Source organism: Gymnogyps californianus, chromosome 14, assembly GCF_018139145.2.
Source record: "Gymnogyps californianus isolate 813 chromosome 14, ASM1813914v2, whole genome shotgun sequence".
NCBI lineage: Eukaryota > Metazoa > Chordata > Aves > Accipitriformes > Cathartidae > Gymnogyps > Gymnogyps californianus.
In genome coordinates, this window is record NC_059484.1 from 9,966,837 (window position 1) to 9,979,352 (window position 12,516).

General features: G+C 50.2%; 1 protein-coding gene across 1 annotated transcript in view; it reads left to right on the forward strand.

Moving 5' to 3' along the window:
- STK10 (serine/threonine kinase 10) overlaps window positions 1–6,793 on the forward strand; it is a 54,595-nt gene extending 47,802 nt beyond the window's left edge. Inside the window, exons 12-19 of the mRNA XM_050905328.1 lie at window positions 859–1,038; window positions 1,280–1,372; window positions 1,535–1,664; window positions 2,075–2,199; window positions 2,727–2,915; window positions 3,232–3,357; window positions 3,632–3,745; window positions 3,861–6,793. Of these exons, the coding sequence (XP_050761285.1) occupies window positions 859–1,038; window positions 1,280–1,372; window positions 1,535–1,664; window positions 2,075–2,199; window positions 2,727–2,915; window positions 3,232–3,357; window positions 3,632–3,745; window positions 3,861–4,001 (1,098 nt within the window). The 3' untranslated portion in view covers window positions 4,002–6,793. The remainder of the gene's footprint in view (window positions 1–858; window positions 1,039–1,279; window positions 1,373–1,534; window positions 1,665–2,074; window positions 2,200–2,726; window positions 2,916–3,231; window positions 3,358–3,631; window positions 3,746–3,860) is intronic.
- Window positions 6,794–12,516: the final 5,723 nt, after the last annotated feature.

Sequence of the window (12,516 nt, forward strand, 5' to 3'; positions counted from 1 at the left end):
TGACAGCAGGAAATCTGGCAAGTCTTTGAGTGTAAATTGAATAAAGATAAACTGGGCTTATGTACTTAGTCCCTCCATGGGCAGCTTCCGTTGAAGTAAAATAATTTGTAGATAAATCCCTTTAAAGCTTTCATGAGCCATCTTTTAAATACCCCTTTATTAATTCACCTAGCATGTGCGCCTGGTAACCCCATCCGCTCACAGCAGGCTGGGAGCCATCACTCATTCATGTGCTCTGTTGTATTTCTACAGTCTTGACATGCCACGTCTTGAATTCCTGTCTTAGCAAGTCACTTCTCATTTGTGAGATTTATTCACCGTACAGTGTGATGTGCAAAAAGCCCCAAACCTGCTTCCTTTACCCTTTCCCTGGGGCAGTTTGCAACCTGCTCTCATGGGCAGCCGGGTGCTCCGTCCCTGCAGCTCGCAGGGAGGGAGAGATCGGACACAAGGGCGCTGTCGGACCGCAGTGCCCTCAAACTTGGAAATCCTTGTCTGCAGAGAAAGAACTGTTATGCTTGAGCTTCACTGCCTGCTAATATTTGCCCAGGGCCGTGGGTCCCGGTGGGATGTTGCAGATCAGGACGTAAGCAAGAGAAAGGCTTGGAGTGCATCAGCGCTAGAACAAGTTCAGAAATGCTTTGTGCTCACGCTAGAGCTGGTTCCGCCCTGTGTGCTTCGTGGGGTGTTACTTGGAAATTTCTCTCCTCTATGTTTAGTAAAGAGGCTCAATCCATGCAAGGACAACCCCCTGCACCTTTTTCTTCCCCTTTTTTTTAAAAAAAAAAAAAAAAAACTTTTGGAAGGAAATGAAGTGGAGAGGAGGCTGAGGTTGACCTCTGTTCCCTTCCCGTACAGACAAAGAAGAAGTTCTACGACACCGAACTGGAAAACCTCGAACGGCAGCAGAAGCAGCAGATTGAGAAGATGGAACAAGATCACTCATTGCGCCGGCGGGAGGAGGCCAAGCGCATTCGCCTGGAGCAGGAGCGGGACCATGTCAAATTCTTGGAGCAGCTGAAGCAGATGAAGAAGGAGGTAAAAATGGGGATAGGATGGAGGAAAGCTGGTTTCCTGCATCTGTTTCTTCCAGGAAGGCTTCAGCATTTCTCCATAGCAGAACTTGAGAGGGAAGCAGTTGTTGGTGTTGTAGCAGGAAGCTCTTGCTTTTCTTTGGTGTATTTGGGTGTCTCCTGAGGTCCAGCTGTTTAGTGACATTAGATGGGGTTGTTCTTAGCCTAAAGTTACCTGTTGATAAATCTCATTTCCCTCCCCAAAGGTCAAGAATGAGGTTGAGAAGCTGCCACGGCAACAGCGCAAAGGGAACATGAAGGTGAAGATGGATGACTTTGCCCAGAAAAAACAAACCATGGTAAGGCTGAGAGAAGATTGCCACAACTCCAAGACTGGGAAGTGTGTAGTAGACAGAAGCATCCTTCCTCCTTGAGGAACTGGCAGTTTCTGAAACACCACCAGATGCTTTTCAAGTTGCAGCAGCAGGACGGCTCATGGTGATACTGCTGTTTTCTTCCAGGAACAGGAGTTTTTGGCCAAGCAGAAGGAGGACCTGGAGCTAGCCATGAAGAACATAACTGCCCAGAACAAAAAAGAGATCTGTGACAAGGAACGCGAGTGCCTGAACAAAAAGCAGCAGCTCATGAGAGGTGGGTGGCAAAGGCTGTAAAGGAGGAAAGCAAATGCTGTAACGATGGGTTTATCCAACGCTGGCTCTTCCCACGCAACAGATGCTGTGACAGAGTTGCAAGCTGGCAGGATAGGATTTAGAAAAAACATCCATGCCAGATCCTGTCTAAATGTTTAACAATAATAATACTTAGTGCTTTAATCTTCAAAGCGCTTTACAAATATGAACCAATTAGGCTTCATAATTGCAAGAAATGATGCTCCAATATGGTTTGCAACCAAATTCTCTTGGAAAACAGGAGGTGAACGATCACCCCCCACATCTGCTGCACTGCTCCTGCTTCTAGGGATCACTCATGCTTGGGGTGCTTTGTGTGACCAAGCTCGGGGGCCAGGGTGGGTTGTCTCCTGACCCTTCTCCCTTCTTCAGACCGGGAGGCGTGCATCTGGGATCTTGAAGAGCATCAGCAACAGGAGAAACACCAGCTTGTCAAGCAGCAGCTAAAGGACCAGTATTTCCTCCAGAGGCATGAGTTGCTCCGGAAGCATGAGAAGGTGAAGAGTTAGAACCTTCCTACGCTGGTGCTGGTCGGCAGGGTGCCTGGGTGTCCCCAAAAGGGATGTTTCCCTTCTAGGCTGTAAGTGGGTAAGGGTGGGTTAGGAGTTAAGGGACTTGGTCATTATTAGTGAAAAGGGACCAGAATAACGCACAGGTCAGCCTACTTGCTTGGGACATGTATTCTGTGCTGCGTGCATTTAAAGTACAAGAAGCAGTTGTGAATTTGGGGGCTTTTCTGGACATCTGTCACTGTCCAGTATGTTGAATGGTGGATTCCCAGAGCAGCAAGTGAAGACTGGCCTCTCTCGCAGTCGTTTCTGCTTCCTTCCAGCCCCATTCTCCTCTGCTTTCACAGCACGTTCAGTAGCTGCCCTCACCTCTTGTCCTCTTGGAGCTGTCTGTCACCAGCCACCTCTGTGCAACTCCCAAATCTGCTCTCCAGCTCTCTTTTGGTCTCCTCAGCACTTCCTTGTTGGCCTGAGGTGTCCCTCCTCCTCTCATACCTGTCCCTCTGCCGTTGCAGGAAAGGGAGCAAATGCAGCGATACAACCAGCGCATGTTAGAGCAGCTGAAAATTCGGCAGCAGCAGGAAAAAGCTCGGCTCCCCAAAATCCAGCGGAGCGAAGGGAAGACGCGCATGGCCATGTACAAGAAGAGCCTTCACATCCACTCCAGCGGGAGTGCATCTGAGCAGCGGGAGAAGATAAAACAGGTCAGGCCTTGCAAAGGGCACCAGTGTTGAGGCTTGGCTTTGGGGGTGAAGTACTTCGCTGGCCTACTGGCAGAAGGGAAGTCAGAAAAAGGCAACTGTTCCCAAATTTCTAACCCACTGCAGGGAGTCAGAGGCCTTTGCTTTTGTGGCATCAGGTGTGGTTTTCAGCGCTGCTTCCATCACCACTAGTGTTGGGAAGTGTGCTCGGGGCTTTTCTTTCTTTCCTATATAATAGCGCAAGCTGGCCAGTCTCTTAACCAGCTTCAGAGATCAGAGCAACGCTGCCTACACAGGCACCTGCTTTTCTCTCTTCCAGTTTGCTCAGCAGGAAGAGAAGAGGCAGAAAGCAGAGCGGCTGCACCAGCAGCAGAAGCATGAGACGCAGATGAAGGACATGCAGGCCCAGTGTGAGAGCAACACGAATGAGCTCCAGCAGCTGCAGGTACCCATCCCTCGTGGCTCGGTCTCTTGGAGCTGCCTGTGCATTGTTTCTGCTCCAGTGCAGGGAGCATGTCATAAGAAGTGGCTGCAGAGGACTGTCAGTGAACTAGACCTGATGTCCCCTTGCTCTGCCCTGAGAGGTTTTTGTGGCCATGTCTAAATGTGCCCTGGAGCTCAGAGCTCTGAATGGCTCTGGCTGATGCAAGTCCTGTTTGACTACTGGATTTACAGTCCCAGCTGCTTAATGGGTGTTCTGTTTTGTGATCTGTGTTTAGAATGAAAAGTGTCACCTCTTGATTGAGCACGAAACCCAGAAGCTTAAGTCCCTGGATGAGAACCACAACCAGCACATGAAGGAGTGGCGAGACAAGCTGAGGCCACGGAAGAAGGTAGTGCCTCCTCGGCGTGAGCAGGGTGTCCTGCTTGGCTGGTTGGAGGGGACAGTGTCTGTAGCTCCAGTACAATCTCAAATACAGCTCTTGTGTGTGTTCCCTTCTGCTTAAGGCCCTGGAGGATGAGCTGAACCAGAAGAAGCGTGAGCAGGAGATGTTCTTCAAGCTGAGCGAGGAGGCAGATGGACAGACGCCGGCATCCCCAACCAAACACGCCAAGTTCGTCCCATTCAGCTCCGCAGAGAGCTCGTAACACCCCACAGCTGGCAGGCCACCAGCTGGTACTTGCTGTGTCCTCCTGGGCTGCAGGTGGGCAACTTGGACTTTGAAGATCCTCTTGGCAGCCTCTTCTTACAACAGCACCCTCCTGTCCCCTCACTCTGTCTGGGATAAATGTGGCCTCTATCCTGCACTGGGGGATGCTGACTGGAAATTTTGGTGGCTTTTCCAGGAGCTGGCCTGCTCAGCACAGCTCCATGCTGGGAAGCCGGGCAGGACCCTTTTCTGCGATCGTACTTGCACTGTTAGCTGGATGCGTCGGCTCTCACGTGAGCCGGGTGCTCACCAGGCTTGTCAGCTCAGACTGAAGCAATGACCGTTCTGAACAGGAGAAACAGGTGATGGCTCCTGCCCTCTGTGCAGGGGTTATCAGCCTGCCTCTCCACTGTGGCTGCTCCTCCTCCTGGTCCTCTGTAAGGACTAGTCTGGGGCAGAGCAGCTTTGGCATTGTCTTAGGCTAACCTTGGCCTTGTGGCCCCCCAACACTTGCCTTAGATTTATTTCTGTCTACTGTGGCCCTTTTTTTGCTCAAGGGAGAGACAGTGATTTGGATTTTTTTTTTTTGCCTTTGAGGAGGGAGGGTTGGGTTTTTTCTTTTCTCTTCCTCGCCATACAGACTAGGCAGGAAGGGGACCAGCTGGACATTCTTCCAAAGATGCTTCTGCTTCTTCATTTGCCGTGATTGCTGGCACCACAGTCCCTCTGGCACCTAGCTAACACTGTCTTATCAGAGACTGGACAATGGCATAATTAAACTGTTCAGCTGGCTGCAGGCTTTTGTCTTTTAAAGAAGTGTATGTGTATGTGCAGAGGGGGAGGTTTGTAACGGTGCTCAGTCCTGCAGCGACAGAGTGAGGTATTGGTCACAGTCATGTGCCTTCTGGTAAGGACAAGTGAGGGGCCAAAGGGTGTTATTGCCAGAGCTCTCATGATCACACATGTGCTTGAGAGGTTTTTTTAAGTGCTATATATGTGTGGGCCATGTGGGTCAGCCAGCCTGGCCACTCTGCAGTCAGGGTTATGGGCTGCAAAGCATCATTTGGAAGGAATATAAAGGAGTCTTGAGACAAGGGATGCAAGGGAAGAGGAGATGCAAAAACAGGTCACAGTGGCTTGAAACTCTCAGCATCGTTTTCTCCACTGATGTCTTATCTCCTTATGATGTGCCACAGTTTCTTGGATGATTTTCCTGGCTTTCAGCGTGGAGTCATGCTGCAGAGTGGCAGAGCAGCGGCAGGTCCAGCCCTCTGTCCTTTCTTCTCCATGGTGATGTGTCTTGGTTGGGCTGCCTTCGTCCACCTGCACAAGGCAATGCTTGGCTGAGCTGCTGGTTAGGACCCAGAGCACAGACCTGGGCAGGGGGACAAGGACCTCACTGGGCAGCACCTTCTTCTTTACACAACCAAAAGGTGTAAGGTAGCACTTAAGTTTTTTCTCTCTGTTGATCTCTGGACAACATTGTTTTAGGCCCGCTTCCCTAGCAAAAAAAAAAATGTTTCTTCTTAAAAGAAGCTGGTATTTTAAAGTCTCATATGTTGATTTAAAGACATACTGGCATTTCAGGAAAAGGTGGTATGTGATGTGCCACGCTTCTAGGTACCTAGCTGAAGGAGTCAGCCCCCAGGTCTTCAACACCTCTTTATCTGAGGAGTGCATTTACTACCCATTTAGAGTTCATAATACATATTTATAAGCTTCCTGCAGACTAGCAAGACTACATCCATTTGGGCCATTCCACATTTCTTCTGAATCCACACCATTAATGTCTCTATTAATAAACATAGCCTAGATGGACATCTAAGGGCTGGAACCCTTTGCAAGCAGACTGCATAGCAGCTTTTCAGTAACTAGCCTGTCCTCCTAGGAAGACTGCCTGTCCCATCTCCAAAAGCATTGACTGTTCCTTTCAGATGTGATAGCACCAGGTTGGGAGCTGATGTAAAATTAATGAATGCAGAGGGTTGTTCCTGAACCAGGACAATGTGCTGGTTTGAGCTGTTTAATTGCATTAGAAATGTGTTGTAGCAGCCCCAGTGGTTTTGTTCCTGATCCCACTGGGGTCAGGCTGGAGCTATTCTATGAAATGGTTGTTGTCACAGAAATCAGTACCCGGTGCCTGTCCTTCATGTGTTACATGTGAGTTGCAGAAGGATGTCCTGCAGCATACTGTTCATAACAACATACCTCCTCCAGCTGAAGGGCATTGCCACCTCTGACTGCCGCCTTCACCAGCCCAGGGAGTGTCAGCTCTCTCTGGATATTGTGCAGCCATGAGCAAGGAGACTGTTTCTGGGGGCATTTAAAGAGCTGATGTGATGCCCCCATAGTAAATCGGTTGTCCCTTTCTCCAGTCCAGCTTATTTGCAGTGTGGAGATAGCAACGTAGTTTTGCTTTTGCTAACAGAGGGTGGGAATGGTTTTGTCCCCTGCCCTTTCCCTATTCTCTGTTCCCTCTCTGGGTGTGCCAGGGCTCTTGCATCATGTCCTCCTCCTAGAAGAGGGCAGGGGAGCACATCTTCTGATTGTCATGTTTACAGGCTGGTTATATTTTTTTTTTTTCCCCCTCTCAAAAGAGGATGTTTTTGTTGTTTCCTGTTCAGAAGGAACCATGAATAAACCCAAGCTTGTTTTTGAGGGGGGGTGGGATGCCATTTTTTAAAATATGGCTTTGAATAAAAAGGGTTTTTTTAATGTTTTGTAAAGTGTCTTCAGTGAGGCCACCACTATGCTGTAAAGGCCCTTCTAATAAAGTAACAGACTGAGAAACCTGGGCATGTGTCTGATTTCCTGCCTGATCACCGGCTGTGCCCTCAGACCAGCTTTGCTTCTACTCTGAGTTCTGCTGACTTACAGAAACCTCCAGAGCCCGTTCTGGCACATGAACCTTGCAAGGCTGAACTTCTGGCTCTTCCAAATAGAGCTGTTTGCTTCAGAAACACTGTTGCTGCATGCTGCAGCTCGGCGGCAATAACATCTTTGCTATGAAGCTGAAACTCGTAGACCTTAAGTGAAGCAGCGGTTCCCTTGATGGCTTCATTGTGTGTTAAAATAGTGCTCGGCTGACCCTGCTTGGTGAAGAGGGAGTATTGCATCCTGTCGTCTGAAAAGTGCAAACCACTTAGGCATGGCTTTTTCTTCCTTTTTAGTTAGCTTGCCTGGCTTTAACAGAAGATCTCGGACAAATGCCTCAGCTCCCTTGCTTTGGTGGGACAAGGAGGTGCTAGGGATGCCTCCTCCCACACTGTCCTCTGCTGAGCAGCACTTGGATCCTGGGGATGCGTTATGGGGCCAAGATAGAAATCACATCTTCCCCTGTCAGTGCAGGGGGAGACCTCTGCTTGCTCCCTCGGGTTGCTCAGAAAAGCTCCCATCACCTCTGTAATAAACCACAGGGCCTGTGTGGTCTTTGTTTTCCGCTCAGAGACTTTTACCTGCCAGTTTAGTTATGATTTCTTTTATCCAGATGCCCTATGCCAAGCAAGGACATGTGTGCAAGGGCAGCTTTGACGTGAGCCTGTGGAGCTGGTATGGTTTTCTCCTCATTTTTGGAAGGTTGTTCTGGAGCCTGCCAACTTCTACCTTGGGTTTCATGCTGGAAGTGACCTTGCTACCAGTGTCCAGCCTGGTTAGGTAATATTGCAGGCTGTGAGTTCAGACATGAGGTGCTGAAAGGGAGAGGGAGTTGGTACTGTAAGTTGCTGCTAGTGGGGTTTTAAATGGGCAGCGCTGTGGTGAGAGAAGGACAAGAGCAAAGCATGAGGGTGCCTGTCTGCTTGCTCTGTAAGATAGTAAGAAATGAAGTAGCTGAGGACACATACTTAGCCATCTCCTTTGTTTACATGTACCAGGACTGCACTGTCTCCTGGGACACACTGGTCAAAAATGGCCTCACTCAATGTATCCCAGTGAAGCAGAGGATCTCATGGGAGTATTTAACTTCATCTGCATGTCCTTGGCAGTGCCTGAGGGGAGCTTCAACTGTGAGGATACTTATATAAATACATGTTGAAAGTACTGTGTATTCCAGAAATAACTGTTATCTGCCATTCTGCCCTTGTGCAATGCTGAAAACAGAGCAAAAGTAAAAATCTTTCTTAATTTTAAAAAATGGAGATGACAGCCCTGAAAAGTTACTGGTGCTGCAGCAGCTGTAGCATTCTCAGCTCTCCTCATTACCTCCTCTGCGCTTTGTGTCCTGTCATGTCTGGGCTCCAGGCTCCTCTGAGCTGCCCAAAGGCTTTTGCAGCGTTCCTGCTGTGATGGGGATGATGAAACTCTCTGGGGGAAGAAAAAGTGGGACAGGCAGGGAGAGTCATGGAGTTGGGGCTTGTGCCTAACTGCCTTCCTCCTGTGGCTGCATCTGCTCTCCCTCCCTTGCTGCAGGACAGCTGGAGGTGAGCACTGCTGTAGGCACCTCCTTCAAAAGTCACCTGCACCCTGTTAAGCCAAATGCTGTTGCATGTTTTCCTGCTGCACTGGCCACTGATTTAATTCTCCAAATGCCAAACTACCCAGGGCTCGAGCAAGCCAAGCCTCTCCAGAGGCTGGTGGCTCTGTCTTGCTGAGGGGGTTTGTTGTTGCCCCTCTCCTGGGTGGGATGGGGCTGGGTGACAGGGACACGTTGCCCTGGCACCCTACCTGCCCTCATAAGCACCCACTGAGACTCCCCTGGGCCTGGTTTCCAAGCTTGCAAGCGATGCAAGGGTGATGTTTGCTCTTCTTTCTCTCGTTCACTAGATGGCACGCACACTGAAGCAGCGGCCCTGGGCTCCGGAGGCCGGCTGCTGCCTGCACAAGCGCAGAGCCGGAGCTGAGCTGTCCTGTTGTACTGAAATGTTTGCTCACTCTTTTCCCTGGATTTGTCATTTGCTATGGCACACCTTTCACCAGCTCTCTGCTCCTCATCGGTGCTTCAGTCTCCTGCTCCAGCATTGTCCTCAGGAGTTTTCCAGGGTTCCCCTGCCTGCTGGCACATGTGCCAAGACAGCCTCCCCCATTTGAGGGCTGAGCATCCCCTCCGTGGGGTCTGCTTCTCCCTGCGGCCATACCTCTGTGCAGGATGGGTGCAATCTGCTGCCAGGCTGACTGTGATGGGTGGTGTCCACACCACACAGCTAAACCCTGCAATACTGGAGTCAAAGCAGTGGAAAATCATTCCTGGTGATGGCTAAGAATCAGTGCAGTCCAGCCCTGGTGATACAGTGGGTAACCACTGCTCTGCTGGGCTTCAGCTGCAAAGATTTGCCTTCTCTTGCAGTAGGAGCATCATTTTTGACTAACCTTTGAGGGAGCTCGGGGAAGACAGATGCATTTGTTCTGTACACAGGGGAGGACCGGGAACATTTAGCCACCTGGCACACACTTGTAATTCTTAAATTAAAAAGCAAGCAGCAATAGTGGACTCTCCATGCCAGAATGACTGCAGATAGTGTTTCCTCTGCAGTTCAGGGCTGATGGTGGAGCACTGCTTTCTCATTCCATTCCATCTCTGACACCTGACAGACCTCAGGGATGGCCCAGCTGTGCCCAAACAGCTGGAGCCTGCTTACAGCCAAGCAGAAACCCATTTGCATGACTGAGCTGATGGCTGGCTTTTCAGAAGTCATTTGCCCTCTCGCCTTAAATTGCTCAGCTGACCCTGACAGAGAGAAAGGAGAGTGCACATGGGTCGAGGAGATCTTGACTCTTGAGTAGGTGGTGAGCTCTCCTATGTAGTTATATTTTTTGGCTTAACAATACTTCAACCTTTGGTTAGGGCAGCAGGAGATGACTTGTTTATCCCCAAACTCCCCTCAGTTGTACCTGTACCCTTGTACCACCTAACCTCATCATAGAAAGTGCTGCTGCCAGACCTCTGCTGCTCCTGCAGCCACACCATCAGAGGTGTGGGCCAAGCACAGGACTCCCAGGTCAATCACAAACCCCTCATTTGGGCTCCCTTAGCACATGCTTAGCAGTTTCCTTGATAAATTACCGAGGTGCAGTAGAGCCCAAGCCAGGTTGTATGGCTCCACAGCCAGCTTCCTGGCATGCCTCCCTCGGGAGGCAATCAGGTCAGCGTGCAAAGCTGTGCCCTGCTCATCTCAACAGCTCTCGCAAGACTCGTTAATTAAACACAGGAGCCATTTTGCAGCATTAGCTGTGATTGTCTCCAGCCTCTGCTTGTTCCTGGGTGCTCATAAGCTGTCAGGCTGCAGCTGGTGCCCGCTGCTGTCGGGGTCCAGGAGCAATAGAGTCACTTCAGCAGGTTACGGTGCTGGGGAAGCAATGCTGATGCTTAAGTGCTTCCAGTTGATTTTGTGCAGTTGCTTGGCTCTCTGCCAGCATTTGTAGGCCTGGCGTGGGTTTACCCTGGAAGACATGGATAAAATAACCCCCTGTGTGTAACAAGCTGGCTGTCTGATACACATGATTTATACCAGTTATAAAGGAATGGCCCGACAGCCCATCAGCATGTGGCAGTCATGGGGCTGCATCCAGGGCAGTACACAGAAAGGAGCTGGAAGGGTGAAGGCAGGAGACCAGGCTCTGGTCCCTGGAGCAGGTAGGTCCGAGATGCTGTGAGAGCTCATTCATATGTTCTTTTGCTGTCCATGTCACACATCTCCATGTGGGGACCTTGTGGCACAGGGAAATGGATTTATCAGCAAGGGAATGCCCAAAGGTTTCGTGCACCCCTGAGAAGGGGTGGTGGGTGCAAAGCTTCCCCAAGCAAAACGCAGTCTGTGTCCCTCTGGGCTGCTTCAAGCTCAGGAGTGAAGCGTCCGTCACAGTGTCACACTGTGGCATTCATTCTGTCTTTTGTGGGTTCCCAACTGTGATGGCGGAGCCAGGATTAAAGGAAAGGGGGAGGCCAGCATGAAGGTTGCTGATGAAGGTGCATGGCAGTATGGTGCTCCACAGCGGCTGGGGATAGCCTTGTGGAGGGGGAGTGCATTGCTGTGCATTGTGGTATTGTGGCTGTAAAAATGGGCAGAACTTGTGTCCCCCCACCAAATCCACCATCTGCCTCCATGCTAAAGTGACAGTCTGGAGTAAGGATTTCTGTCCCCTCGAGTCTGTGGCCAGTACGAGATGACAGAAACACGAGTAAGGATGAGGCTTCTTTCGGAGCTAGCTCATAGACTTCCCTGCTTCTCCTCACACTTTGCTTCTGCTGCTGGTCCTTACCGTGCTGGCCATCAGGACAGCTCTTCCACCCTGCTGGCGCGCTGTGCAGGGTCCTGCGTGCAGGGGGTGTTGCAGCTGGTGGCACCTGGGACTCCAGCTGTTCAGCGGCTGCTTGCCCAGCACCCCCACTGTCCTACACCATCTCTCTGTGCTGCAGCTATCACTACTGTCAAAGCTAGACCAAAAAAATCTGGCAAGAAAACACAGTTTAGCCTCTTCATGGATGCTGCACCTATAGGTCAAAGTGCTCTCTGAATTGCATGTTCTCGATTTGCTCTTCCCAGATAGGTTTTTTAATTAATTTTTTTTCCCCACAGACTGATCCTAGGGTTCATGGGCAGTGAGTCCAAGGTATCTTGATGGTGGACTTCGTGTTAATGTACAGATGGACTGGGCAGCAAGATGATCAATCTGGCTATGTTGTTTTCAGTGCATGAGGGATGTAGGGTCAGTCTGTGTACTCCTGTAAAACCAAATTACCAGACTGCATCAGACCAGCTCTGACGTACACGTGACCAGTGTCGCGAGCACAGTCACCTCTCTCCCCGGATGCCTGGCAGTCCTGCAGTTGCTGCTAACTAGAACAAACCAGCACCCGAAGCAAGAGAGATGGCTGCAGCCATAGTATTTGTAACTCAGTTGCCTCACTTAACTCCCTTCACCTTGCGATTTATCATCTGTTGCATTTTGTTTAGTGTGTTTCTGTGCTTCTTTTTGTGGTTCACATATCCAATTACCTGCTTCTGTTATCCCTGTGATCCCCTTGCCTGGCCTTTCAATCCTCAGCTCTTCAGGTTACATCCTTCTCTGCGTTGCTCAGTTGCAGTGCCCTCAGCTGCTCTTTACCTTGGTTTCTCCTTTCAGCATGTGAAGACCAGTAATTGTTTCATTCCTCTCTTAATCCGCTTTCTCCAGCGTTCCACATCTCCTCAATGTACACTTCTCTTACCAACATGATGCACAGCTGCTTTGGATGTTTTCCTCACCATCCTGTGGAGGATTCGTGCATCTTTTAGGGCTTTTAAAAACAGTAAAACTCTGTCTGCTCAAGCCTGGGCACTCCACACAACATCAAAAGCTGCAGTTCTGCTGCCTGTTGGTGCTTTCCCAGGCTTCGACTCCTGATTAGCACTTCAAGGTCCAGCCCCAGTATCCCTCATGAATGTCAGGGCTTTCCTGATGGGAGAAGGAAGGGAGGCTCTTCGGGGCCTCTCCATGGCCTCCTGCCCACCTACCTTCAATACGTGTCTGACTGAGGAGTGATGACAGGGCCGGGGCAGAGAGTGGAGCGATGTACAGCTGGTCCACAAGTAAACCAG